At 33.8% G+C, this 26,648-nt stretch overlaps 2 protein-coding genes across 2 annotated transcripts in view; one reads left to right on the top strand and one right to left on the bottom strand.

Annotated features, from left to right (window-relative positions):
* The window catches only part of LOC150093165 (trypsin-1-like), a 379,787-nt gene that overhangs the window by 297,864 nt on the left and 55,275 nt on the right, over positions 1 to 26,648 (bottom strand). The gene's annotated exons all lie outside the window — the stretch shown is intronic.
* The window catches only part of LOC150093166 (trypsin-1-like), a 42,342-nt gene that overhangs the window by 11,539 nt on the left and 4,155 nt on the right, over positions 1 to 26,648 (top strand). The window contains exons 2-5 of the mRNA XM_090413862.1: positions 4,764 to 4,918; positions 6,458 to 6,628; positions 7,715 to 7,791; positions 22,624 to 22,724. Coding sequence (XP_090269988.1) covers positions 4,764 to 4,918; positions 6,458 to 6,628; positions 7,715 to 7,791; positions 22,624 to 22,724 — 504 coding nt within the window. The remainder of the gene's footprint in view (positions 1 to 4,763; positions 4,919 to 6,457; positions 6,629 to 7,714; positions 7,792 to 22,623; positions 22,725 to 26,648) is intronic.

Raw genomic sequence — 26,648 nt, 5'->3', positions numbered from 1 at the left:
TATCTCAGATTTCAGATTACCGTAGTCTCGTTTTCAGACCTGACGCTGAGTGAACTGATCTCAGGCTAAGATAGCAAGGTTTTTCCTTATAAAACAGTAAAGAATGGCCACACACACACACGTGAATAACATTTTTGGTGAGTAATCTTTTATGTTTTTTGAAGTGCTTTAAGAATACTAGAATTCACAAAAGGAAATAAACAAAAAGGAAATAAACCTAAAATAACAAAACATGTAGCAAGAACGGTTTATTTTAGCATTTGTATTGAGCTACTGACGGAAAATAATTTTTTATTCTTGCTCACGCATAATACACAGGTTGTCGAAAAATGTGAACAAACGATCTTTGACAACGGAGCAGCGAAACCACCGCTTAGAAAGAAGTCAGTTTTATACAAACTCCGAAATCTTACCGAAACTGTGTTGTGATTATTCTAACGTACTCTGTATTTCCATGATAAACCTAAATATTAAACGTGTTTTGGAAAACGGTATTAAATTTACCGCACAAGGTCAGCATGGAGTTTCGAAAAAACTTAGATTTACAACTGTGCAGTTCACGGTACGTGCAAAACGTGCCCTTGCCCTCACACAGGTCGCATATATGTTACAAAACACTCGATGCATGAAGCGACATTGTTTATGCGTTTTAGTCACTCAACACGAACCTGAGACCTTTTACTGAACGAATGACTTGGTGATAAACATCGTGTTGTGATATCTAAATGCGTCAACAAGCAGACTAAATTTCCTTCAATTTGAACAACTACATGTTCTTTAACCCCTATTCAAACGATTATATTAGTGTAAAGTAGACTTACTATCGATATGTATGGTGCAGTAATCCAAATAAAATGATCAAGTTTCTGACAGAGAGTACAATATCCTTAACCTCAACAGCACGTACTTCGAGGTATGATTCCGTCAGTGAACATCCATGTTGTTCCAGACTATAAGCGGATATTTGTGTATTTACTGTAATTTTGAAGGGCAGCAGAAGTATATTAAAATATTCCCCTCCTCCCAATCTCCCACACTTTTGCTATTTTTGAGACACTCATGAATAATATGGATATGATGCAGAAAAGTATTATTTAGGTAGTTAGCTATTTCCTACCAGTAATTTTAGTCTGTTAGTTGAGTGAGTAAAATACTAAAATTCTTGGTAAAAGACCAAAAGGAAAGTTATAAGATGGATAGACGTCATTAGTCAGGCTAACAACATCATACTACAGTGTCCAAACTGGAGAAAGTGAAACAAATAGGGTTAGAGGCAACAAATACGGGAGACCAAGGCTCGATTTGGGCTGTAGAGCAATAATAATAACAAGTTACGTGTGTTTACTGACAACAACAATAAAAATAAATAAACTTCACCGCACCTAAGATCAGTCTTATCAATAATGATTAGCTTATTCGGACATCGGAATGGCCACTCACTACAAACTCTCTTATACATCAAGTAATGAACTTCACCGACAATTTTCCTTTCAGTTTTTCTCCCTTCCATCTTCATTTCGAGTCTTTCATAAAACTAGTCATACATAAATAAAATAAAAAGCAGTCGACTAATGAGTTGTAAAATAAAAATTATCAGCCAAACTTGTGCTATTCCTAAAAGAATGAAGTAATTTTGGGGAGGAAGTGAAGTGAAAAATATTTATCTATCTATCTATGTTAATCGTTAAGTAAAATAATTGTCAGAAAATATCTATTAAAGAAATTGCTCATCTAGTTGGCCTGGATTAAAAAAAAAAGGGGGAGGGAATGTAAATATCTTGAAAGTAAAACATAAAATATACAAATATATGATTAAGATGAATTCCACGTCAAATTCACAGATCATTATCGATAAAAGCACAACAAAGGTAGGCAATATACATATATGTATTGTATATAATCACTTCATAAATTTTTTATGTAATTTTTAATTAAATAAAAATTTTATGAAGTGCTCCGTAACATAAAAGCTTGGCTTATCTGATATATCAAAGATTACAAAAACGAAGAAATATGAACCATAAGTTCAGAAACAATATAAATTCTAGAAAGGATTCAATTACTGTAACTCATACGAAGTAAAGGTTTGTTTTAGCTTTCGACGCTGCGCCATGGAGGAGCTTAGTTTATTTTAGAATTAAATATGGTGATACTAGTAGGAATCGCGTTATGTTACCATTACCATATCTGTTCCCATGATGAAGCAAGTCCTTGAAAGGTGGGTGGGGGTGGAAACTATTACTGAAATAGAGTGTTGATTATTGGTTCTAGAATTACACCGTACGAAATATGTAGACCTGGAAAACAGTTGAAACCTAGGGAAAATAACTCATCGGAGAATGAATGCTGGATGGCTTAGAGTAAAGGATTCTTACAATTCGATTTGGTCAACTCCCTTGGATTTCATAGTTGTAGAGGATTACGTTCATTAGGAAAAATATCGGAGAATATCCGAAGTTCTAATTCTTGAAGCCAGTGTAATTTAATAAAATCAAAAGAGAAAACACGAATGCAGGATAAGTTATTATTTATATTCGATTTGCTTGTTGATAAGTTTCAAAGAGATGGCCAAACTCTTTCCAAAGAATATACTGTTGTAAAATTGACATCATAGTACAGTGAGGTATATCTGATGCTAATGCCGCTTGGAATTATAGAAGAAAATGGCATTTCTTTGTGTTATGAGATGCTTTGATTCCTTAGAGATCGCTACAAACACATGGTTCATTCACATAAATAATTAAAGAGTGAAAATAATTTAAGAAACTATTTTAGAACCTTTGAAGTAGATTCAAGTGTTATTGAATATAAATTTTGATGTCTTAGTCTCATTAGTCTTTCCTGGCACAATCAATTATAGCTTCCTCAGCCTTTAAAAGACTTAATGTTTTTTGTCCAAAACGTTATTTTTCACCTGTCCAGCTAGAACGCTACTAACTTTATATACATCCCAAATCTACCCAGCCTTAGAATATTGTTCTTACGTTCGAGGTCGTGCACAAAAACTTCTCTAAATACTATCGATGCGATGTTGTTCCGAAAATGCGACCAGACACAGACTACAGATTCTGGAAGTTTCGAGAAATTTACGAGTCTATCGACAATCTTTGCGAGGTAATTATATATATACAGATAAGCAAAAATGTTGACCCCTAGTCGTTCGTACGGGATGCCAGAACTGCCAGTATGTTATATTCAAAGGTCTTATAGAGTATAAACAGACTCTATAAGACCTTTGAATGTTGCAGGAGGTATGATGAACCAAGTCATCAGGATCGCTTCCTGCAGATCTAGGAGTGTTCGAAGCGGAAGATTCAAACGAAGGATCTCTCGATCCATGCAATCCTAGAAATGTTTTATGGAATTCTATCCAGAGAAGTCTGCGTCCATAATAACACCCGGACGTCGTTGTCGTGTTGGATGAACTACTCTTGAGCAATTGGGAAAATTGAGATTATCCTGCTGGAACATACCTATGTACAAATGGTATATACCATTTGTTCGTATACCTGAACGGGTAGCTGAGTTCCAAGAGAATCCCATGAAAACATCACACATAACATAATGCTATTGCTTACTGCGTATTTCTGCTGAAGCATGTCATGGAGGTAATTCTTCTCACCAGGTTTTCGCCTAACTTTCCACATACCGTCCACACGGCATAGATGGAAATGGGATTCATCCGAAAAAGCAACTTTTACCAGTCATTAGTGGTCCGATGACATAGCGTCTCTCAGATGCAAACTGTAGACGTAGTCGTCGATAATTAGGTGTAAATGTAAGTAGATTGATTGCGGTCTACTTTGAAGGCACATATGGAGGATGGGGAGGGGGAGGGTGTTGGAATGTGGTCTTGGAAACAGCGCCATTAGTCCTTTGATTAAATTCCATGGTTAACCGTTTCCACAATTTTTCGTTTATGGGTTTGCACAGGGTGGAATAGCCTGCGTCCCCCTCGACCATCGATGAGTTTCCATCTCATTGATCTGCCGCCTACTATTCTGTCCAGTATTCTTCCGCTTTTGAACACCTTAACTACAGCAATCCGCGAACAGATTACATTATTGGCAGTTTCCTGGATATTACCTCTCCTTCCAAATAGTAGTCTACAATCATATTTTTTCTCGAAATTTTCGCCCCTTGCTCATGTTAATCTGCATCTTCAAATGAACACTTCACAGCGACTTTCAGTATGATATATATCGGCTTTCTCCATAATACGAGTGCCACCTGGCGATGTGGGTCACCTGATTGTGAAATAACTGGGATGGTAATAATATTTTATTTTCATATAATATATAATCACCCTGCTAATGAATTATATTTAAATATAATTTCAATATCTTTCTTTTTATATTATTTAGATTTGAACGATCATCTTATCTTTTCAGTTACTAAGTAAAACATATCTTCAGAAGAGACTAGAGTCGTATTGTATACCATTTGGGAACGAACCATTGTTCTTTGATAAATATGATCATTAATTTCTATCCTTTTTCAATAATTAATGACAATGCTCATAAACAGACAGAAGGACTGATCTGAGTTTTCTACATAACATTTCTTTGATGAAAATTGTGTCATTTTAATGAGTAAAACACTATAAGTAGACTGCTGACTTTACAAGAGCTGTGGACACCTCAGTAGCTTATGATAGTTTTTTTTTTCCAGTTTCTAGTTAAAATAAATATTACTCGTTCGAGATTATTACTTAATAATAAATTAAATCACATTTTAAAATCTGCTTCATTTTATATTTTTAGGGTCTTCAGGTCCTTCCTACTGTTCATCGTAATAAGTTTCTTCTTTTCTGCAAGAGGCTTCTACCCTCAAAGAGAACGATTCAGGCCACATTCGGCAAGGCCCATCGATTCAAACCTTGCATTCAATTTACTCAACATTGTTCAGTATTTCTTAGGTAAGACAGTAAATATTCCCTAAAGATTCTCTTGATCACAAAGGTAATTTGAAGTATTTTACATGTAGGTCTGTCTTTCTCGCCTCTGTCTCGTGCACAGATAGATACACAAGCAAAAATGGTTAAAATAAAAATAAAATGTTTAAAATGGTTCCAGATATTATCTACTTTCGGATATATTTTCGCATTCGATTCCCATTTTGATGAAGTATATCAATAATCATTCACAAATTTACCTGTTGAACAAATGCAGAAATCGGATATGTGAAATAGTGGAGACTTCTAATGAAAATCTGTACTAAAAAACGTAAGCCAAACTATAGAGCAATTGATTGATTGCAATATTCAGTTCAGGAACAACAAAACAATTAGCACTTCCGTAACTGACTACTTCACGTGTAGGTTTTTCCCCCTTCCGGATTCTAGGGTTATTCATCCGGCAAACATGCAAATATGCTGATATATACATTCAATCTATAGACTTAGCTGATTAACGGGTGGAAATTGAACTGTCATAATAAGCTGTGCGTGTCCTAGTAATTCATTCCATATTTCACCATGAGCATGTTAATATTTGCGCAGTTCTAGGGAACTAGGGAAAAATGACAACAACAAAATAATACTACGAAGAATGCTGCAAGGAATAAAATATGAAATTCGAAGGCAAACTGCGCAACCCATGGATCTCAGAAAAAAATGGTAAAGTGGAATTAGGAATCTCGGTTCATACCAATAACCAATTGGAAATAGATCGTCATATTAAATGTCACATTTTTTGGCAGACAGGAAAGAATTAAAATGTAGCCCTGGAAGCAATGAACTCTTTTCTTCTCCACCCGTATAACAACGTTTCAGCTACATACACAGAAACGAATGGTTTGGTATGTTTTTTGATGGATACTTTATGTCAGTGATCAAAGTAAGCAAAACACTTCCGGCGTTTGCATGAGCATCACCACTCCTGATTGAGTGTATCCGACGTGAAACTTCTTCCCTCATGGCAATGATCACTTCCAAGAAGACAATAATATGTGGGCGTTTTATATGTCGATATTCGCTTACGTTATTAACTGATTTAATATTAAGAAGACAACAGCATATCCATTGTTCGGTTCATAGAATGACTACTCTGAACTGCTAATGACATATTTCTATAAAGAATCAATGATTCTCTTATCCAAACAGGCGATTTTCAATGTAAACTTCACAGATAAAAGAGGAACAGTGGGAGAAATTCAAAATTCAATTGGGGAGGAAGCCAGCCATAAAGATAAGAAATCAAGGAGGAGAAGTTATTTATATGTTTTCATTTCACTTTTCATAATGATATCCCCACTCCATCTGCCAACCCTGCAGTAATTTATTATTAGAGACAAAAACTTTATTTGTTACTAGAATGCAGTTGGCTAATATTATCCTCCGGCAATTACCGCTCAATAAACCGAGAACAGTTTAATTCTTCAGCACTGTGCAGTTTGGCAGGGTGTGAGTAAATATTCATGTCACTAGGCCACTAACACATTTTTTGTATCTTTTCAGCTGCCCCGAGAACGTGCTTCTATGAGGGAAACAATTATCCCTGCGGCCTTGGATTCAGCTGCTGGTTTCAGGGTAAACGTCCGCTTGACCTCTGCAGCGGAGGGATGATGTGGGCTTGCTGCGTACCGAGAAATGCAGAACCTTCCACATTGGCTGCAGTGAAAGACGCTAGTAAGTACGACCCATATAATTAATGGGCCAGGGTGATGTTTTCTCTTGTCGTTAACGATGTTCACTGCGCTGTTTGCCGAAATAAAATAATAACAAAAAAGCCGCCAAGAGATCTGGTATGTTGTGATGTGATTCGTAACACAACACAGAACATCTTTCTGCATGTTATAATAAACGAGCGACGACTGAATTGATTCTGTGTATTCTGAGGTGCAGAATAAAAATCTGAAAGAGAGAGATGAAATTATACCTAATATGTGAGGGAATGTTTATCCAGAGGGGGCATTCTATAGAAACGTGCATAGCATCATTTTAGATGTACCAATTTTGGAACTTCTTGTTATCAATCTTAACTTATAATTATTAATGTTTTTTCCCTAAGGCTGTTACAGATAGCAGACAGTTATGGATATATCGGCAGACCAAATTGATGAAGAAGGAACTGTTTTGTTTTTCCTTATTCTTTTCTTTTTTTTTTTTCAGTCTATTGGTATCTACGAAATCTTATGATTATGAATGGATAACAGCTGATTATTATACTTTCTCTTAAATATATTAACACGTGATTAGCAACCGTCCGTTTGAGTCCAGAATCAAATTCGCAGAATTAACTTTAAAAAAATTAATTAACAGATAGCAAGTAAAACATTAGAAACTGTTGTTACATTTTTGTTAAGTTGTGCCAAAACTGCTTCTCAAAACTCAGTTTCTTGAAGGCATCTCTTCTAGGGAATCTAAATTTGATAATAAATTCAGATTCATAAATTCAGACAAAACTCCAAAGTAAAATGACACTTACTTAAACACCGAAGTATTCTGAAAGGGTCAAAATCATTAATATATTTTCGATTCACGCTGTGAAAACATTTCACAGAGAACCATACAATATTATCATCTCTGATTGGTTTATCATTGACTTTGATAGTGCTGCTGCTGTACAGCACCAAATTCTAAAAAATGTAATTTTTTTTGTTTTTTTTTAGGCGTATGCTAAAATATAGTAATCGCATATACAGTACTTTAAATGTTTTCTCCTAAAAGTCAATTATTTAAGATTATTATTTTTTTTTTGTTTATTTGTTTTAGCATGCGGGAATACATATATCCGAAATTCGAAAATTGTTGGAGGACAAGATGTAGAGTTTGGAACTCAGCCGTGGCACGTAAGTAATACTTTTTTATTTTGTCCTTTTTTTACCCACTACCTAAATACATTATCACAAATCCATGCTCACAGTAGTATTTCGACCCACAGCTTGCTGGACAGAAAGGATACAATATACATTAGCCCAGCCAAGCCTGAATGAAATATACCTTATAGTGAATGAATTACTAATAACTCATAAAAATAACGAACACATATCAAATTAACAACAAAGCACAGTTTTCGCATCGTTGCTAGTAGAAGGGTAGGCACTTCTGATAAGATCAAGATCAAGATAAGATAAGGAATCGTGACGTGTGATTGGTTACTGATATAATGACGTCATTGTGTGAGTGACCTGATGAGGTTGGAATATTAGAGATTTCTCTGGGGACCATCTGTGTGTGTGATGTCACGTTCTTTGTTTTGTTCGCGTATGGAATTAGGGGTGATGGTTGGAGATAAGGATTCGTGCCATGATTGGTGGGACACTTTTAACAAGATCAAGATCAAGATAAGATAAGGAATCGTGTCATGAATGTTTGTTATTATCAGATGTAGATAAGTGACGTCATTTGTTAGCTGTAAATAAGTGACGTTATTCTTTTGAATAGAAAAGGAAGATATTAGTGGATAAGGATTCGTGTCGTGATTGGTGGGCTATGAACAAAATAGGGTGAATGGGGGAAGCGACGTCAGTGTCTTGGATGTATATTGTTATGAGTTGTAGATAAGTAAATGGTTTGCATATGGCATTATGGGTTATGGATAGTGATAAGATAAATTTTGTAATGTTTGGAATTTCGCTGGGGGTCCCCTCTTCAGTCAGTGACATCACGTGGTGTCTTGGGTTCGCATATAACATTATGGGTGTATTTAGAGATAAGGAATCGTAAGTTTATGTGTTTGGAAATTTCTGGGGAACATATGTCTCTCTCTGTGATATGACATGGTGTTTTGATTTGCCTATGGAAATGTGGGCGATATTTTTGAGATAAGGAATGTTGGAATTTTCCCAGGATGACACACATCCGTCATTGTCTTTATGTTTTGTCTTTGGTTGTCTATAGATGGCTGAACTAATTTTCCAACACAGTTTGGGGTATTTCTATCCTGTTAAAGGGTGAGAATTCTTAGAGCACAGTCTTTTCTGAATAATTTAATTATATGCTGGTGTCCCTCAAACACACTTTTTTTTACATACATCATACATATTTTATTCTATATTCATATTCTAAAGACTATGGGACTTCTTAGAGTATAGTAGAGGTTTTTCTAAATAAGCGTTTAGGTTTTTCTAAATAATTTAATTATATGCTGGTGTCCCTCAAACATACACTTTATTTTTTTTTCCATAGCTCATACATTTTATATCCTATATTCATATTCTAAAGACTACGGGAATTCTTTCTGGAAATTCTAATGATAATTTAAATTACTTACAGTCCTTCCAGAATGGCTCTTAAAATGTGAATATTCCAACACTTTTTTTTCCATAGTTTATACATATTTTATTCTATATTCATATTCTAAAGACTAGGAATTCTTTCTAGAAATTCTAATGATAATTTAAATGACTTACAGTCTTTCCAGAATGGCTCTTCTAAATGCAAATATTCTAAAAAATATATCCCAAAGTAGTTGAATTTTATATCCACAGCACAACACAAACGCTCACACAGAACAATATTTCTGTAAATAACCAGAAAATATAGTTGACTACATTGTTTTGATTTCCACCTGTTTGGTTCCGTTCATTTTCTTGGAGATGACTCATTCATTTCCAGTCTTAGTTTTTGACCTCTATCACACTATGCAACTGTTTGTAGTAATCACATCCTGTAATATATGAGTTGTGGTATTGTTCAAAAGGTATCATTTACCCATGGTTGGATGTTTCTCAAATACTTACATATGACTAAGTGATTAGCATTCACATGATTGTGATGACACATATCCTAAAATTATTCATTGCTGATTAAGGATTTTATACACTTATTGTTTTCAAGTAGATGGCTTGTTTGTTTGTTTACATTTTGTGTAGCTAGGAAACTGGAATTTATTTCAAATGAATATTAGCTCTGTAATATATATATATATATATATATATATATATATATATATATATACTTTGTTAATTTCTATGTTACCTTTTATTTGACAGTAATATTATTAACAAATTATATTTACTGAATCTAACATACAGAAATTATATAAAGTGAAAAAGACAGTGTTTTATTTTTTCTTATTCTTCTGATTTCACATTTGTGCTGATGTTCATAGTGTATAATTTCCCATTGGTGCTTACGTATAATTCACGTGATTTTTCTCTATGTGACATTTCAAAACAAGTTGAACTATGGTTTTTAGATAGTTCACTTATGTAAAACTCATTTCCGTTAGTCCCAATTGACTGTTGTCCTCTCAGGCCAACATTTCTTTTACAGTAGGAATATTTATATATATATATATATATATATATATATATATATATATATATATATATATATTATATATATATGAAACGTACTATTAACTCGGGGTTGGGATATGTTCATTTTTCTAAATTAACTGACTTAAACCCGAGAATTATAACACAATGACATTTATTTGAAAAAACGCAGCATGTTTCGTCAAGAATGACTTCTTCAGGCGATAAGAACATAGAAAGATAATAAAAGACACTTAAATTAACATTGACACACTCCAAAGCTATACAATTATAAAGCCATAATATTCGACTGTAAATTACAGTTATTATGAGCTTGAACTACAGTCCGAGTTAAAGTTCTATTGTTGTACACCTGTGTGTGTGGAATCACGCAATCTCCAGTATCTAATAGTAGAGTTGAAAGAGTCAGCCAAATTATAGCTAAGTTTATTATTCAAATGAAAAGGTTCTAAGGTGATTTCCCTTGATTCGACAATGCGGCACTCTATTTCATCATGGCAGATGTGTAGGTTTGAAGTCAATGTCCAATTTATTTCATGTTGGTGGCCTTCGTTGTTCGTGTTTATTGAAAGCAGGACATGGCCCGACAGAGCAGTTGCTCTGGTTCTCTTATAAGCATTGTCTCTCTGATGCTCTTCGAGACGTAGTAAGATAGATTTCTCTGTCTGCCCATAGTAAGGCTTTCTGCATTCACAAGTGACCTTGTATGCACCTGGGAATTGTAGACGGTTGTGAGGTTGTTTATAGTTGTTGAAGCGTGATATTATTTTTGGTAGAGTCGAGAAGCACGTTTTTATGTTAAACTTGTTTAGAATTCTGCTCAGCTTTTTGGATAGTGTGCTGATATATGGCAAGATGATATGACCTTTGGAGTCGTCCTGTGTCTCTACGTTGTTACGTTGATGGCAGGATAATTGGTTGTTAATACTTTTTAGAGAGTAGCCATTGTTTTTAAAGGTCCATTTAAGATGTTGCAGTTCCTTTTTCAGTTCTTCTTCATCTGACAGTACAGATCTTGCTCGATTCGCTAGAGTTGATATAATACCCAACTTTTGCACTGGATGGTGATGGGAGGACGCATGCAAATATCTGTCTGTGTGTGTTGGCTTTCTAAAAATAGAGACTTTAATTGATTCAGGTGTCTTGGTGAGTTTAACATCTAGGAAGCAGATGGAACTATTTTCTTCAATCTCCATAGTCAATTTTATATCTTGATGGCGGTTGTTTAAGTGGTTGAGAAATATATATATTATATATATATATATATATATTATATATATATATATATATATTATATATATATATATATATATATATATATATATATATATATATATATATCAAAAAAAAAAAAAAATCAGCTAACGCCTTTTTATTCCCGTATATACGGGAGTAGGCGAGGCCATTTAGCCCTATCTAACTTTTGGAGACTGAGTGGGCAGTTCAATCTCCACTGGTACCCAATCAGAGACAGATGGCCCAAGCCTATCACTAATTAAGCGGTACGCAGTGAAGAGAGACGGCTCAAATGTGCCGCCATCTCGTGGTGACTAACCCTAACACAATATATTTAATGTCTGAAATAATGTGGGTTCTACGGTCGATTTTCTTGAGTTTACAGGACGAAAAACCCGAGTTTCCGGGAGGAAAAACCTGCTTGCCCGTGCCAGAGATCGACTAACTCGGGAACCGGTCGAAAAAAGGCTTAGAAAAATTTCCTCTAGTCGCCGACTAGACTCGAAACCAAGACTTCCTTCGTGCGGCCTAGCGCGATGGTGTGCAAACGCCACATCCACTGAGCTACACAGGCTCTGTGTGTATATATATATATATATATATATATATATTTCAACACAATTATTATATTAGATATTCTTTCCAATATAAATAAATAATTATTTATTCTTATTTCAAATGAAAATTAGTTCAGAAAGAATAAAAAAAATGTTTATTCTCAAATAAATATTTATGATCACAGCAAACAAGAAATTCATCAGGTTTTTCAAAGTTTTGAAATTCATGCAAAAAATTGTGTTTTCATAATTTGATCATCGTCATCACAAACCATGGGCTCACTGCCCATTGATGTCTGATGCCTGTTTCACTATCTTTTCCACCTTTCTTTATCCAGTGCACAGTGTCGTAGTTTTTGTATACACCCATTCCACACCAGTCATTTATATTGTCTATCCATTCTCTGTATGGTCTACCTCTTCTGTTTAAACCATCCAAAATACCAAACATAAATGTCTTTATATTCCGGTCCTCACTTGTTCTACAGATGTGTCCAAATAATTGCAGCTTTCATTTTATAATCTGCATTGGATTCTGTTTTGGTTGTATCTTCTGATAGAGCTCTTCACTGGTGATTTTCTGTACCCATCGTATTCTTAGAATCTTCCTGTAACAAGTTCTTTCAAATGCCAAAATTCTTTTTCTTGGTTCCTTATTTATTACCTACGTTTCATATCCGTACAGTACACTGCAGAAGATGCATGTTTCCAGTACTCTTAGTTTTATTTGCAGACTGATCACTTTACTTTTCCAGATGTTATCCATGACCTTCAGATTTGTTCTTCCCTTTGCAATCCTGATCTTTATTTGTTTTTTACAGTACAAGTCATATGTCAGTGTACTTCCCAAATATGTGAATTGTTCTACATTTTCTATATCCGTTCCATCCACTTATATCTTTGGTATCATTTAAATGAAGAACGGATCTGGCTATTAAGTTCGTTAATGTTTTTTTTTCTTCTCTTCCAATGACAAGTATTATTTGATATATGCATGTTGATTCACTTGATTTTATCTGCACACTACGATACCTTTTTTCTACAGCAATCTTTGTAAGAATTTTAGTAACGTGTTGGTTTAAAATATCTAATGTCTCTCTGTAGAATAACCAAATTCTAACAGTATTGTGACCTTTTCAGGTGAAATCTTCTCCACTAAAATTCTGTCAAATAATTTAATACCTGATTATTCCTTTTGCTTCCGGGAGGTCTTACTTAAATTTGTATAACACATCAATGGCACCCAAATTGTTCATTTAAATTTACACATTTTATTTCAGTGAAATTTATTTAAAAATTGTATTTACTGAATCTAACATATAGAAAATAAATAAAGTGAAAAATATAATCTATTTTTTTATTCCTTAATCTTCTTATTGTTAAATTTGCACTGTTGTTCAAAGGTTCTTCCCATGCTTGTGGAATTGCCATCGTGTGGTTTTTGACAATGTGACTCTCATCTGAAAGTTAATTTTCATTTGGTGATCATTGGGAATTTATTACCGTAGTAAAATTAATGGTTGCATATTTATTTTTTGAAACCAATACATATATTTCTGAGCATTATTAAAAGCACAGAATCTTTCATCATGTTTCCAAAAGCATTTAAAAGTACATATTATGTTTTCACGTTATGGACATCCAATTTCATTTAAATCAAGAACAGGCCTCCCTATTAACTTCGTTAATGTTTTTGATTTTTCTCTTCCTTTGGCAAGTAATATTTGATATTTGCATGTTGATTCTATCATCCAATTTCTTAGTTTGTCCAGAGATAGTGAACCAATTTCCCCACTTCAACTGATGGTTATATTTTATTAACCAAGAATTCTGTTTTTTAACTCTTTTAGGTAATTCTTTTCAACTACAAGGTGATTTTGTCAATGCATATCTTACAATAATTCCATCAGAAATACAAATTTCTTTAAGAAATAAATTTGAACTCTTATTCAAAAGAAATTGTACATCAATTATAGCAATGATAACCTAAAATTCGTATTTTTCACCCACTGTAGATTATGCATATTTGTTTTCCTTCATTCTTCTTCTTACATTACTGCATTTGGCACCACAAATAAATAGTTATTTATTATAATAATCATTATTATTTCACTGATTATTAGCTCTGATCTTATATTTTATGATAACTTTCTATTACAAAATTCTGAACAATTAGAACTTTTCACAAAGAAGCTTTCAAAGAAATTTGTGGCTCACCCATTATTTTTACATTACTGAACACAATACACCACAACATAATACAGCAACTGCAGTGGATGAACAATTACCTTAAGTCCAAAGTCAAATCGACTCTATGGTTTATCCTTATAGTACTGTTTTGGGTTATCCTTATAGTACTCGACTCTATGGTTTATCCTTATAGTAGTGTTTACCCTTACTATGCCCTACCCTGACCATTCCTTCCAAAATGAACCTTTTGTGCAGATGACTCAAAGACATATTTTCACATACTGTTGGTGTGTTTTTATCTTACTTTGTGTGGGGAAAGGTAAAATTTATATTTGTGTTATCTGGAGAGTCAAACATTTTTTCTATACCAAACTTTAAGAGTTTAAGTCATGTTTTTGGGTTAATAATCTGCTGTCTCTCTGTAAAACAACCAAATTCTAACAGTTCAGATTTTCGATTATGTGAATGAATTGTTTTCAGATAACTCAAACAATGTCAATAGGTAGCATTAGACAATTTCTCAAATAATCAATTACATGGATATCAATTTTCAACACTTTTCCCCCTGTTCCTGGAATTAATTTCACAGTAGTGATTCTTTTACAATAATTAAACAGAATTGCATTAAGGTATAAAGTTGTGGATTTAAATATCAATTTCTAATCAGAATAACTGAGTAAAAATTCACTGTCGAAAAACACAACAACAAAAGCACATATCTTTGTTCATTTAAGTTTACAAATGCATATTTCATTTTGCTGAAATACTATTTACAAGTATATTCACAGAGAAAATTTCGAAACATGTAATTACCTAAAAATATTTCACAATATTTAGTTTACATTCTTAACATTTTCCAAAGAGTTCAATGAATAAAAATTTTTTGTTACTCACTATTTCTTGTTTACATTACATAAATAGCTGGTCATGCAAAAGAGTTTTTAAATCTGTTACCATGGCAAGCACAGCTCCATACATTTGATATTGTGTCAGTCTGGAAATGACACCATGCCTCCCTAAAAATTCTGTGTATTCTTTTGTCACCAAATTTACACAAACAGTTTTCGTAAAATGTTAGTAAATATCCCAAAATAAAGAATCTTTATCGAATTGGATAAAATCTTGAAAGTCCAATTTTACCATTGATGAATTTAAATGATTAGCAATAATTTTCTCCATGATATGAATAGCTGGTAATTCAGTTTCCAAAAATAGTAAATGATTATCAATGTCGTACATTTGTGGTGAAAATCTCTCAGTTTCATCACAACTAATAGAAGAAACTTTACTTCCATCAGCTCCTGTATCATCAAGTATTAGTTTTCCCATCTTGGCATTTCAGAATATAACACTCACCGTGGTCCATTTCATAGTCAACTCTTCTTTGCAGGTAGCCAAGGATATCAGCCCACTTCCTGCGTAACTTTTCCCCAGTGGTCCTGGATAAATACATCACAATGTACATGTCTTCTAAAATAATAATCGGTTTCCATCCTTTTAGAGCTATGTGAACAGTTTTGTCTCATGCTATTTTCCTGAAGAAAGAAAATTTCAATGACTTTTGTGGCTCACCTGTTATTTTACTTTACTTTCCTGGACACAGAACTCCACAACACAATACGATAGCTGCACTGGATGAACGAATTGCCATAACTGCAAAGACACTTGACTTGTTTGTTTTTCCTTATAGTACTGTTTACCGGACTGTCCCTTCCAAAATGAAACTTTCACACAGATGATTCACGGACATGTTTCTACATGCTGTTGGATATGATGTTGATGTGAGATTATCTTACTTTGAGACAACATAGGGCAAATCTTTTCTCTGTGGCTCGAAGGGTATTCTATATTATTTGTCCTTATTATATTAAGTATTTTATCCTCTAAAAGTGTTTTTGATGTTAGACCATGTGACTAGTTCTCTTACTAATATGTCCGAAATTGTTGAGATGCGGAAAAAATAGCATTAGTTGGTGGAAGTGAAAAGGTAGTCAAGAGGGTGACAGAGTCTTCCCTGCAATGCCCCCATCCCCTCTCCCCCTATTCTTCCCCTCTCCTCCAGAAGATGTCTGCTCAGGCTAGTGGAGATGAGCAAACTCATCATTTGCAGATATCTTTTAGTGATGTCACCTCTAAATGATACTGATAACTTTGGAGCAAAAAGCCTCCAACTGATACTGATAAATGCAGAGTGAAAAAAAGAAAGAAACGCTTCCCTGCAATGCTCTCCCACCCCATATTCTAACCCCTCAACCCTCTCTCCTCCAGAAAATGTCTGCTCAGCCTAGTGGAGGTGAGCAAGCTCCTCATTTCCAGATATCTTTTAGTGATGTCACTTCCAACTGATGCTGATAACTTTGGAGGAAAAAAAAACACGTTTTTTTTTAAATAAAATATAACCATCAGCTGAAGTGGGAAACTGGTTCACTATCTCTGGACAAACTAAGAAATTGGATGATAGAATCAACATACAAATATCAAATATTACTCGCCAATGGAAGAGAAAAATCAAAAACATTAACGAAGTTAATAGGGAGATGCCTGTTCTTGATTTAAATGAAACTGGATGTCCAAAATGTGAAAACATAATATGTACTTTTAAATGCTTTTGGAAACATAATGAATGAAAGATTCTGTGCTTTTAATGATGCTCAGAAATATATGTATTGGTTTCAAAAAATAAATATGCAACCCTTAATTTTACTACAGTAATGAATTCCCAATGATCACCAAATGAAAATTAACTTTCAGATGAGAGTCACATTGTCAAAAACCACTTGATGGCAATTCCACAAGCATGGGAAGAACCTTTGAACAACAGTGCAAATTTAACAATAAGAAGATTAAGGAATAAAAAATAGATTGTATTTTTCACTTTATTTATTTTCTATATGTTAGATTCAGTAAATACAATTTGTAAATAAATTTCATTCAAATAAAATGTGTAAATTTAAATGAACAAATTGGGTGTCATTGATATGTTATACAATCTTAAGTAAGACCATGACTTTTTTCCTTGTGAAATTTCATGCCACAAACTTAACCTGAGACTTTTTTTGACTCAATGAATTAAAAGTCTTATTTGTTCATGCAAGCCCTCAAATATTTCAAGAAACTGTCAACTCTTGGAAGCAAAAGGAATAATCATGTATTAAATTAATAGCCAGAATTTTAGTGGAGAAGATTTCACCTGAAAAGTCACAATACTGTTAGAATTTGGTTATTTTACAGTAGGACATTAGATATTTTAAACCAACATGTAGAAATACCTTTTTTTTGCTGTAGAAAAAAGGTATCATAGTGTGCAGATAAAATCAAGTGAACCAACATGCATATATCAAATAATACTCGTCATTGGAAGAGAAAATAAAATAAAACATTAATAAACTTAATAGCCAGACCAATTCTTCATTTAATGATACCAAATGATGAAAACAATATTTGCATGAATTTGAAAACTTTGAAAAACCTGATGAATTTCTTGTTTGCTGTGATCATAAATATTTATTTGAGAATAAACATTTTTTTTCATTCTTTCTGAGCTAATTTTCATTTGAAATAAGAATAAATAATTATTTATTTATATTGGAAGAATATCGAATATAATAATTGTGTTGAAAAAAAAAATATATATATATATCCATACTGTAAAATAAATGTTGGCCTGAGAGGACAACAATCAATTGGGACTAATGGAAATGAGTTTTACATAAGTGAACTATCTAAAAACCATAGTTCAACTTGTTTTGAAATGTCACATGGAGAAAAATCACATGAATTATACGTAAGCACCAATGGGAAATTATTCACTATGAACATCAGCACAAATCTAAAATCAGAAGAATAAGAAAAAAAAACAGTCTTTTTCACTTTATATAATTTCTGTATGTTAGATTCAGTAAATACAATTTGTTAATAATATTACTGTCAAATAAAAGGTAACATAGAAATATATATATATATATTACAGAGCTAATATTCATTTGAAATAAATTCCAGTTTCCTAGCCACATAAAATGTAAACAAACAAACAAGCCATCTACTTGAAAACAATAAGTGTATAAAATCCTTAATCAGCAATGAATAATTTTAGGATATGTGTCATCACAATCATGTGAATGCTAATCACTTAGTCATATGTAAGTATTTGAGAAACATCCAACCATGGGAAAATGATACCCTTTGAACAATACCACAACTCATATATTACAGGATGTGATTAATACAAACAGTTGCATAGTGTGATAGAGGTCAAAAACTAAGACTGGAAATGAATGAGTCATCTCCAAGAAAACGAACGGAACCAAACAGGTGGAAATCAAAACAATGTAGTCAACTATCTTTTCTGGTTATTTACAGAAATATTGTTCTGTGTGAGCATTTGTGTTGTGCTGTGGATATAAAATTCAACTACTTTGGAATATATTTTTTGGAATATTCGCATTTAGAAGAGCCATTCTGGAAAGACTGTAAAAAAAATCAGCTAACGCCGTTTTATTCCCGTATATGGGAAGTAGGCGAGGCCATTTAGCCCTATCTAACTTTTAGAGACTGAGTGGGAAGTTCAATCTCCACTGGTACCAAACAGAGATAGATGGCCAAAGGCTATCACTAATTAAGCGGTACACAGTGAAGAGAGACGGCTCAAATGTGCCACCATCTCGTGGTCCCTAATCCTAACAGAATATATTTAATGTCTGAAATAATGTGGGTTCTACGGTCGATTTTCTTGAGTTTACAGGACGAAAAACCCGAGTATCCAGGAGGAAAAACCCACTTCCCCATGCCAGTCGAAAACCGGTCGAAAAATGACTTAGAAAAATTTCCTGTAGTTACCGAGTAGACTCGAAACCAACTCTTCCTTCATGCGGCCAAGCGCGGTGGTGTGCAAACGCCACAACCACTGAGCTACACAGGCTCTTGGAAAGACTGTAAGTCATTTAAATTATCAGTAGAATTTCTAGAAATAATTCCTAATCTTTAGAATATGAATATAGAATAAAATATATATGAACTATGGAAAAAAAGTGTTGGAATATTCACATTTTAAGAGCCATTCTGGAAGGACTGTAAGTAATTTAAATTATCATTAGAATTTCTAGAAAGAATTCCCATAGTCTTTAGAATATGAATATAGAATATAAAATGTGTGAGCTATGGAAAAAAATAAAGTGTGTGTTCGAGGGACACCGGCATATAATTAAATTATTCAGAAAAGCCTAAACGCTCCCGCCACTAGACTTTTCTATACTCTAAAAATTCCCATAGTCTTTAGAATATGAATATAGAATAAAATATGCATGAGGTATGTAAAAAAAAAGTGTGTGTTTGAGGGACACCAGCAAATTAAATTATTCAGAAAAGCCTAATCACTGCCACTATCATGACTCTACTCTAAGAATTCTCACCCTTTTACAGGATAGAAATACCCCAAACTGTATTGGAAAATTAGTATAGCCATCTATAGACAACCAAAGACAAAACATAAAGACAATGACGGATGTGTGTCATCCTGGGAAAATTCTAACATTCCTTATCTCAAAAACATCGCCCACGATTCCATAGGTAAACCAAAACACCATGACAGAGAGAGAGAGACATATGTTCCCCAGAAATTTCCAAACACATGACCTTACGATTCCTTATCTCTAAATACACCCATAATGTTATATGCGAACCCAAGACACCACGTGATGTCACTGACAGAAGGGGGGCCCCCAGCGAAATTCCAAAATTTATCTTATCACTATCCATAACCCATAATGCCATACGCAAACCATTTACTTATCTACAACTCATAACAATGCACATCCAAGACACTGACGTCGCTTCCCCCATTCACCCCACCCCTATTTTGTTCATAGCATCCCACCAATCATAACACAAATCCTTATCTACTAATATCTTCCTTTGCCATTCAAAACAATAACATCACTTATTTACAAATAAAAAATCAAATCTATATCTGATAATAACAAACATTCAAGACACGATTCCTTATCTTATCTTGATCTTGTTCAAGGTGTCCCACCAATCACGACGACGACACGAATCCTTATCTCCAACCATCACCCATAATTCCATACGCGAACAAAACAAACCACGTGACGTCACACACACAGATGGTCCCCAGAGAAATCCCTAACATTCCGAACTCATGACGTCACTCACACAATGATGTCATCATCTCAACAACCAATCACGTAATGATTCCTTATCTTATCTTGATCTTGATCTTGTCAGGAGTGGCTACCCTTCTACTCTTGCTACACTGTTTAGTATTCATTTTTATTACTCAGAGAAATTGTTCAGAAATTTTGCATATAATTTTAGATTTATTTTAGGTATAATAATTTTTCAACTGTTTATATACACTGTCCAACACATATATAATTAAAGTAACGTGATGAAACTGTAATGCACTAAAGGAGAATTTTTTGATAATCTTACTATTATGACTGAAATTGTTACTAAATATATCATTTGTAACGCTTTTGATATGACCAAGCTTCTCTTGAATAGTAGAGTGCTGATGTATACGACAGTTGTAAATGTCAAATGTTATTCATATCCATGACTTTAATACGTATAGAATTGAATCTAATGTCGCATATGACGTTTTTCACCTTGACAGATGTCGAGACAAATATATAAATATCAAAATCACAAACTTTTAAGATTATTTCTGTATTAAAAATCTTTTAAATTTTAATCTTGTTCAGAGAGAGACATAAAATTCCTAGCAACTATACTAAACTAATGTTACTAAAAAGTCTTGCAGGCTATAGACATGTCAAAGACACCCCGGGGAAAAAATCCAACAACAAGGAGCGGGGTGCAATCCCGCACCTTGTTGAATGAAGATATGCTATCGATAATGTCCCTTTAGTTAACCTAACACCAGAAAAATTAAAAACTATCAGCAAAAAATGAATATAATATGTGATGAGCATATCGGAAGTTAAAGAAATTCCTAAAAATGTCAATTTATATCAATCTAATTAGATTATTTGGATATTAACTGAGACTGACAAGTGAAAATAAATCTGCAATAATATAAAAATTTCTGTTTAAACATTTTAACTTAAATGATTAAAAGAATCTACACATACTAGTGTTAATTTAATTCACAACAGCAGATTTATAGAACCACTACATTCCCTTAATCAAAAGCAATGTACTAATTGAACCTTCACTTTCCTTAACCTGATAACAGATGGAACATTGTTACAAGTTTATGAGCTTGCGCACGGCTAGGCGGAAATAATGCACAGTTCTATCACAGTAGTATAGACACAGTCATTCATTAGCTACAATGTATTCTCACTAATAGCGTGTTACCATAGCAACCCAGGTAACGAATCAGGAAAACAGTAATTGCAGCAGGCGTTATTTCAAAATGTCAACGTCCCATCTACACAACTGCCTCAGAATGATATCGATAATTTCCTCCCAGAATACAGAATAAACAATGTGTGTTTTGAAATTTGCGCTTGACCAAATGAATGAACAGAAATAAATGAAGTTAGCAACTTGGTACACCTAAACCTCGATTTACACGCTACACGATTTTGGTTTTGCATGGTCAAAAATTACTACAAATTTTCGTTTTGCACGGTGTAATTTCCATTTAACATGGTTTAAGTATAACCAAAAATATGTGTCGTTTTTAAAAGCTATGCAAGTGCCATACCCATTGTTATGGGTTTGTATCAATGGTAGCGTACAGCTGAGTATTCACACCGGTTGTTATTCGGCTGTTACGTTAAGCTGAGGTATTAGTCTACCAGACATGTTCATGCAATTTTTAGATATAATAATTAAGTTGTAAAATAATATTATATTGTGTACAGTATGGATTTAAATGATCTATTATTATAAGCATATAGCTGGTCAAGTAGCTATGTAAGTACTGCTGCATTATTTATTACCGTAATTTTTTGAAAATAATATAAGGAGGAAATTGTTCAAACATCGTTATATATACTGTACTGTATCTTTAATTATAAATTGTTTAAATAAAAGTATTTGTTTAGTTTTAACAGCGCTTTGTATTATATTATTCTTAAATTTTTGTTGTGTCCATAAAAATAAAGCGCTAAATTATTTAACTAACCAGTCTACCTTGTCAATCGAGGGTTGGATGTATTAATAAAAATAATGACAGAGATCCAAATATCAGACCGGGCTTACAGTATATATGTGGAGTTATTTTCTGTCTTTTTTAAAAAAATAAATACATATTTTTTCACGTTTCACTCTCTTTACAATGATTTATGGTTACCATCTCGAAAACAGTCTATTCTTCGATCGACTTATGCAATTCTAAGCCAATACTATCATGGATTATCTGTTTGTTTGAGTGTACTCCGAAGCTTTGTATGTATACATATACAAATTCCATTTTTATTTTCAGGTGGCCGTAATCAAGAGGTCTGTTCTTTCACAGAAAATAGCTTGTGGCGGAGCCCTCATCCACAAGAAATGGATAGTTACGGCAGCACACTGCGTCTACAAGTGAAGTATTCCTTATTTATTTATTTATTTTACAACAGTTTTTGCTCTTCAGAGAGCATTCTTTGATTCCCCCAGTCATTAACCCAGGGAGTGCAAACTGATATCAGTCCGACAAATGTTTAGTAACTTACTGGATATATACGCACAAGAAATTTATACATTTTAAAGCAATTATACTAATAATTTCATACTAATCATTTCGTCAATCACAGTGAAGTGATGTTCATCTAAGCAGAGATGTTTGCTTTCAGAGATCAACCTGTCAGAGAAGTTGATCTTTGACAAAATATTTCGAAAGTATAAATACATAAAGGTCATGACAACACGATCACCATTACAATTACACTAATAAAGCTTAACATAAGACACTTTAGTTACAATCAGGAAGGAAAAGAAAATCTGCTTGGGGAGGATAAAATGATTTCATAAAAAAAGCTGCCCATTTTTTAATTTTCATTTTTTTTTCGTGATTACTCTAAGATATACGTTTTAATTAACTGCTATTAAGATGTATTCGTTATCGTTTATTTATTTATTTTTGACAAATCGAAATTCAAATTTTTTCTTCTTCAACCCATCCGTCCCTTAGGACGGGTGGAGTCCTCTGATTAGGAGTCACGACGAATTAACAGTGAGCACATCAATTCCCTAAGGGCCAGTATTTTATGGCTGTAGTTCTGTGTGTTCACGAGCCGAGTTTGTCTGTTCCGAGGGAGGAAGAACCCTAATTTCCTGGAGAAAAAATCCTTTACCACCGTATAAAAAGACTGACTAATTCACCATTTGATTGAAAAAGACCTGATAAAAGTCTCTCATCACAAACAGGTTCGAACCCGAGTCTTTCAAACCAGAGATTTCATCGATACCAACTGAACTACGGAGACTTCACACTTTTTTATTTTATGGATATTATCAACATCTATAAGAAGTGACATTAATGTACCACAAGAGTAGGTTGCCAATCCGTGAGCTGAAAAACAGAATACCAAGTTTCTTTCCACAACAGAATGTCGACGTTTTCAATGCAGATCTAATCTGGTTGGTCTTCCCGGTTTGACGAGTGGTTAGTGTACCTGCTCTCCATCCAACAAGCTGCGAGTTCGAATCCTTCTCTGAGCATGGATGTTTGCGATCGATGAAGGAGAAGAATTTCATTACCTGATTTGAAACCACAGCCTACGCTTTTTGAGGCCTTTTATTGGCTTGAAAAAGCTAATAATAATAATCTACTACAGGTTTTCCCTCTAAGATAGTTGTTCAGCTACTCAAAGAATTTGGTGCTCGTTCATTGCATTTGCCAGGCGTTCAAGGATAGTTCAACAAAAAAGTTCAGAGCAGTGATTCCTGTACAGAGAGAATTTACCCAACTCTATCAGGTCAATCCCTTATTTTGAACAAATGTTCTGCGAATCTATCATGATAATCCATCTGGCGATAAATGTATTAAGCAGTGGTATAACCGAATATACAAAGCTGATATATATATATATATATATATATATATATATATATATATATATATATATATATATATATATATATATATATTGTTGAAATTAGGATTTACTCGGGATGTATACATTTATAAAAATAAATTTAACTGACTAGAACCCGAGAAAGTATAACAAAAACCTTTAATACATCACAACTAGTTTCATCGGTGATCCGACTTCTTCAGGTGAGAAATAAAAACATAAGACATAAAATAACACGGTAAAAAATGAACTTTAAAGCTTAATAAAAAGATTTCCTGACTGTCTTAAATTTTCAATTTTTCGAAAAACCACCCACACTGATAGATATTTACATGGTTCTTCTCATCACTTCCCACCTCAGAAACTGGGCATCATCTCCACCCTCGCCCATCGAGCAAGATGTCTCATTTCCACAGAAGAAGACCTTCAAACAGAGCTTAACTTCCTGAAAAACACCTTCTTAAATAATGGATATTCGTCTCGTAACATCACTAAACGCTTGAGACCACGCCAACATCCTCGACAAGAAGATGACTCCAACCCAATCACTCATATACAGTTGCCTTTTATCAGCACTCTTACCCCAAAACTAGCTAAGATTCTGAAAAAATTCAACATAAAGACCGACTATACTACGCTGCCAAAACTTCGTTCTTTTCTGAGTCGACCAAAACCAAAACACAACCATCTGCATTTTCCTGGTGTTTATAAAGTTTTGTGCAACTGTGGTCGACCTTATTTTGGCCAGACAGACAAATCTGTTTCACTTCGTCTTGAGGAACATAGACGTGACATCTCCTACAGTAGAGCACGAGCGAGCGCCCTTTCCAGTCATGTCCTTTTCTCGGCAAACTCTAACCTTGAAGAACAGCCACATCAAGTTGATTGGGAACGCACTACTAATTTATATATTTGCAAGGATGAATTCGAAAGAAGAATCATCGAATCAAAAGAAATAGTTCTGGACCCTTCACATTTAAACAATAATCTTAGCTACAATTTACCCGATTCCCATAGCGCAGTAATCCAGTACTGGCGCTCAAAAATTAGCTGTCGCACACATTCTACTCATGCCAACGGTAGCACGCGGTCACCTATTCAAATATGACTGTTATTATTCTGCTTTTTATTAAGCTGTAAAGTTCATTTTTTACCGTGTTATTTTATGTCTTATGTTTTTATTTCTCACCTGAAGAAGTCGGATCACCGATGAAACTAGTTGTGATGTATTAAAGGTTTTTGTTATACTTTCTCGGGTTCTAGTCAGTTAAATTTATTTTTATAAATATATATATATATATATATATATATATATATTTGGTTTTGGGGGATTTTGGGGGATGGCGCCTAAAGCACCTATTATTATGGGAACAACTTTCGTTTTCTTTTGCCAAATTCGTTCAATTTCGACTTGCAACTCGCGATACTTTGTAATTTTTCAGTTTCTTTTTCGTCAATTCGGCTATCTCCTGGTACTGATATTTCGATAAACTGAACACCCTTGTTTTCACTGTTTTCAACCACTGTTATATCGGGCGTATTACATTCCAAGCTTATGTCAGTCTGGATTTTGAAATCCCAGAGTATTTTAGCTTTTTCATTCTCAATCACATTTTGGTCAATTTTATGCTTCCAATAGTCTTTAGATACTTTAAATCCGTACTTTTTACATAAATGCTAGTGAATTATCTTAGCTACATTATCGTGCCTTTTACGGTACTTAATTTGGGCGATTTTGCTGCACCCACTTATAATGTGGTCTTCCTTCTCTTTGCACAATTTGTGTTTACTGTCTTCTTGAATTTTTTGTATTTTTGCCTTCATAACATTGGTTTTAATGGCCTGTTCTTGCGCTGCGAAAATTACAGACTCTGTTTCTTTCTTTAGTGCTCCATTTCTCAACCATTGCAAGGTCAAGTTGCTGTCAGCGCTGTCCTCTATGCTGCGAAGGTATTTTCCATGCAATGCCTTATTTTTCTATCTTTCAGTTCTCATTTTTACTTGGTTGGTCTTGTACTCTAATTTTGTCTTCATGAGTTTAATAAACCTTCTTTCCTTACCTCAATTAGAAATTTTTCCGTTGTTTGCTGCAGATAATCATTTAGATTTCGTTTTATTCTTCAACAACTTGCTTTACTTGTAATAATCCTTTGCCTCCATTTTTGCGTGATAGGTAGAGCCTACCAATGTCACTGCGAGGATTGAGGGCATGGTGCATTATCATTAATTTTAGAGTTTTTCAGTCTAAAATCTCTACCTCTAGCTGGGTCTATAGATAAAAAATATTTTCGATATTTATATGAGAGATACTTTTCACCAGATTACCATATTTTGCATGAGAACGAAAGATCTTATGTGTGATATTTTTATATGTGAAAAAGCGAAAGCTTTAAAGATCATTGAAGAAGCAGTTGAAAAAAGGACAACTAATGATAAACGAATTATCTCA

Source organism: Typopeltis vanoorti, chromosome 24 (genome assembly GCF_054136105.1).
Source record: "Typopeltis vanoorti isolate ZY-2024b chromosome 24, IOZ_Tvanoo_1.0, whole genome shotgun sequence".
Classification (NCBI taxonomy): domain Eukaryota; kingdom Metazoa; phylum Arthropoda; class Arachnida; order Uropygi; family Thelyphonidae; genus Typopeltis; species Typopeltis vanoorti.
Note: the sequence above shows the minus strand (reverse complement) of the source record. Positions and strands in the feature narration are given on the sequence as shown.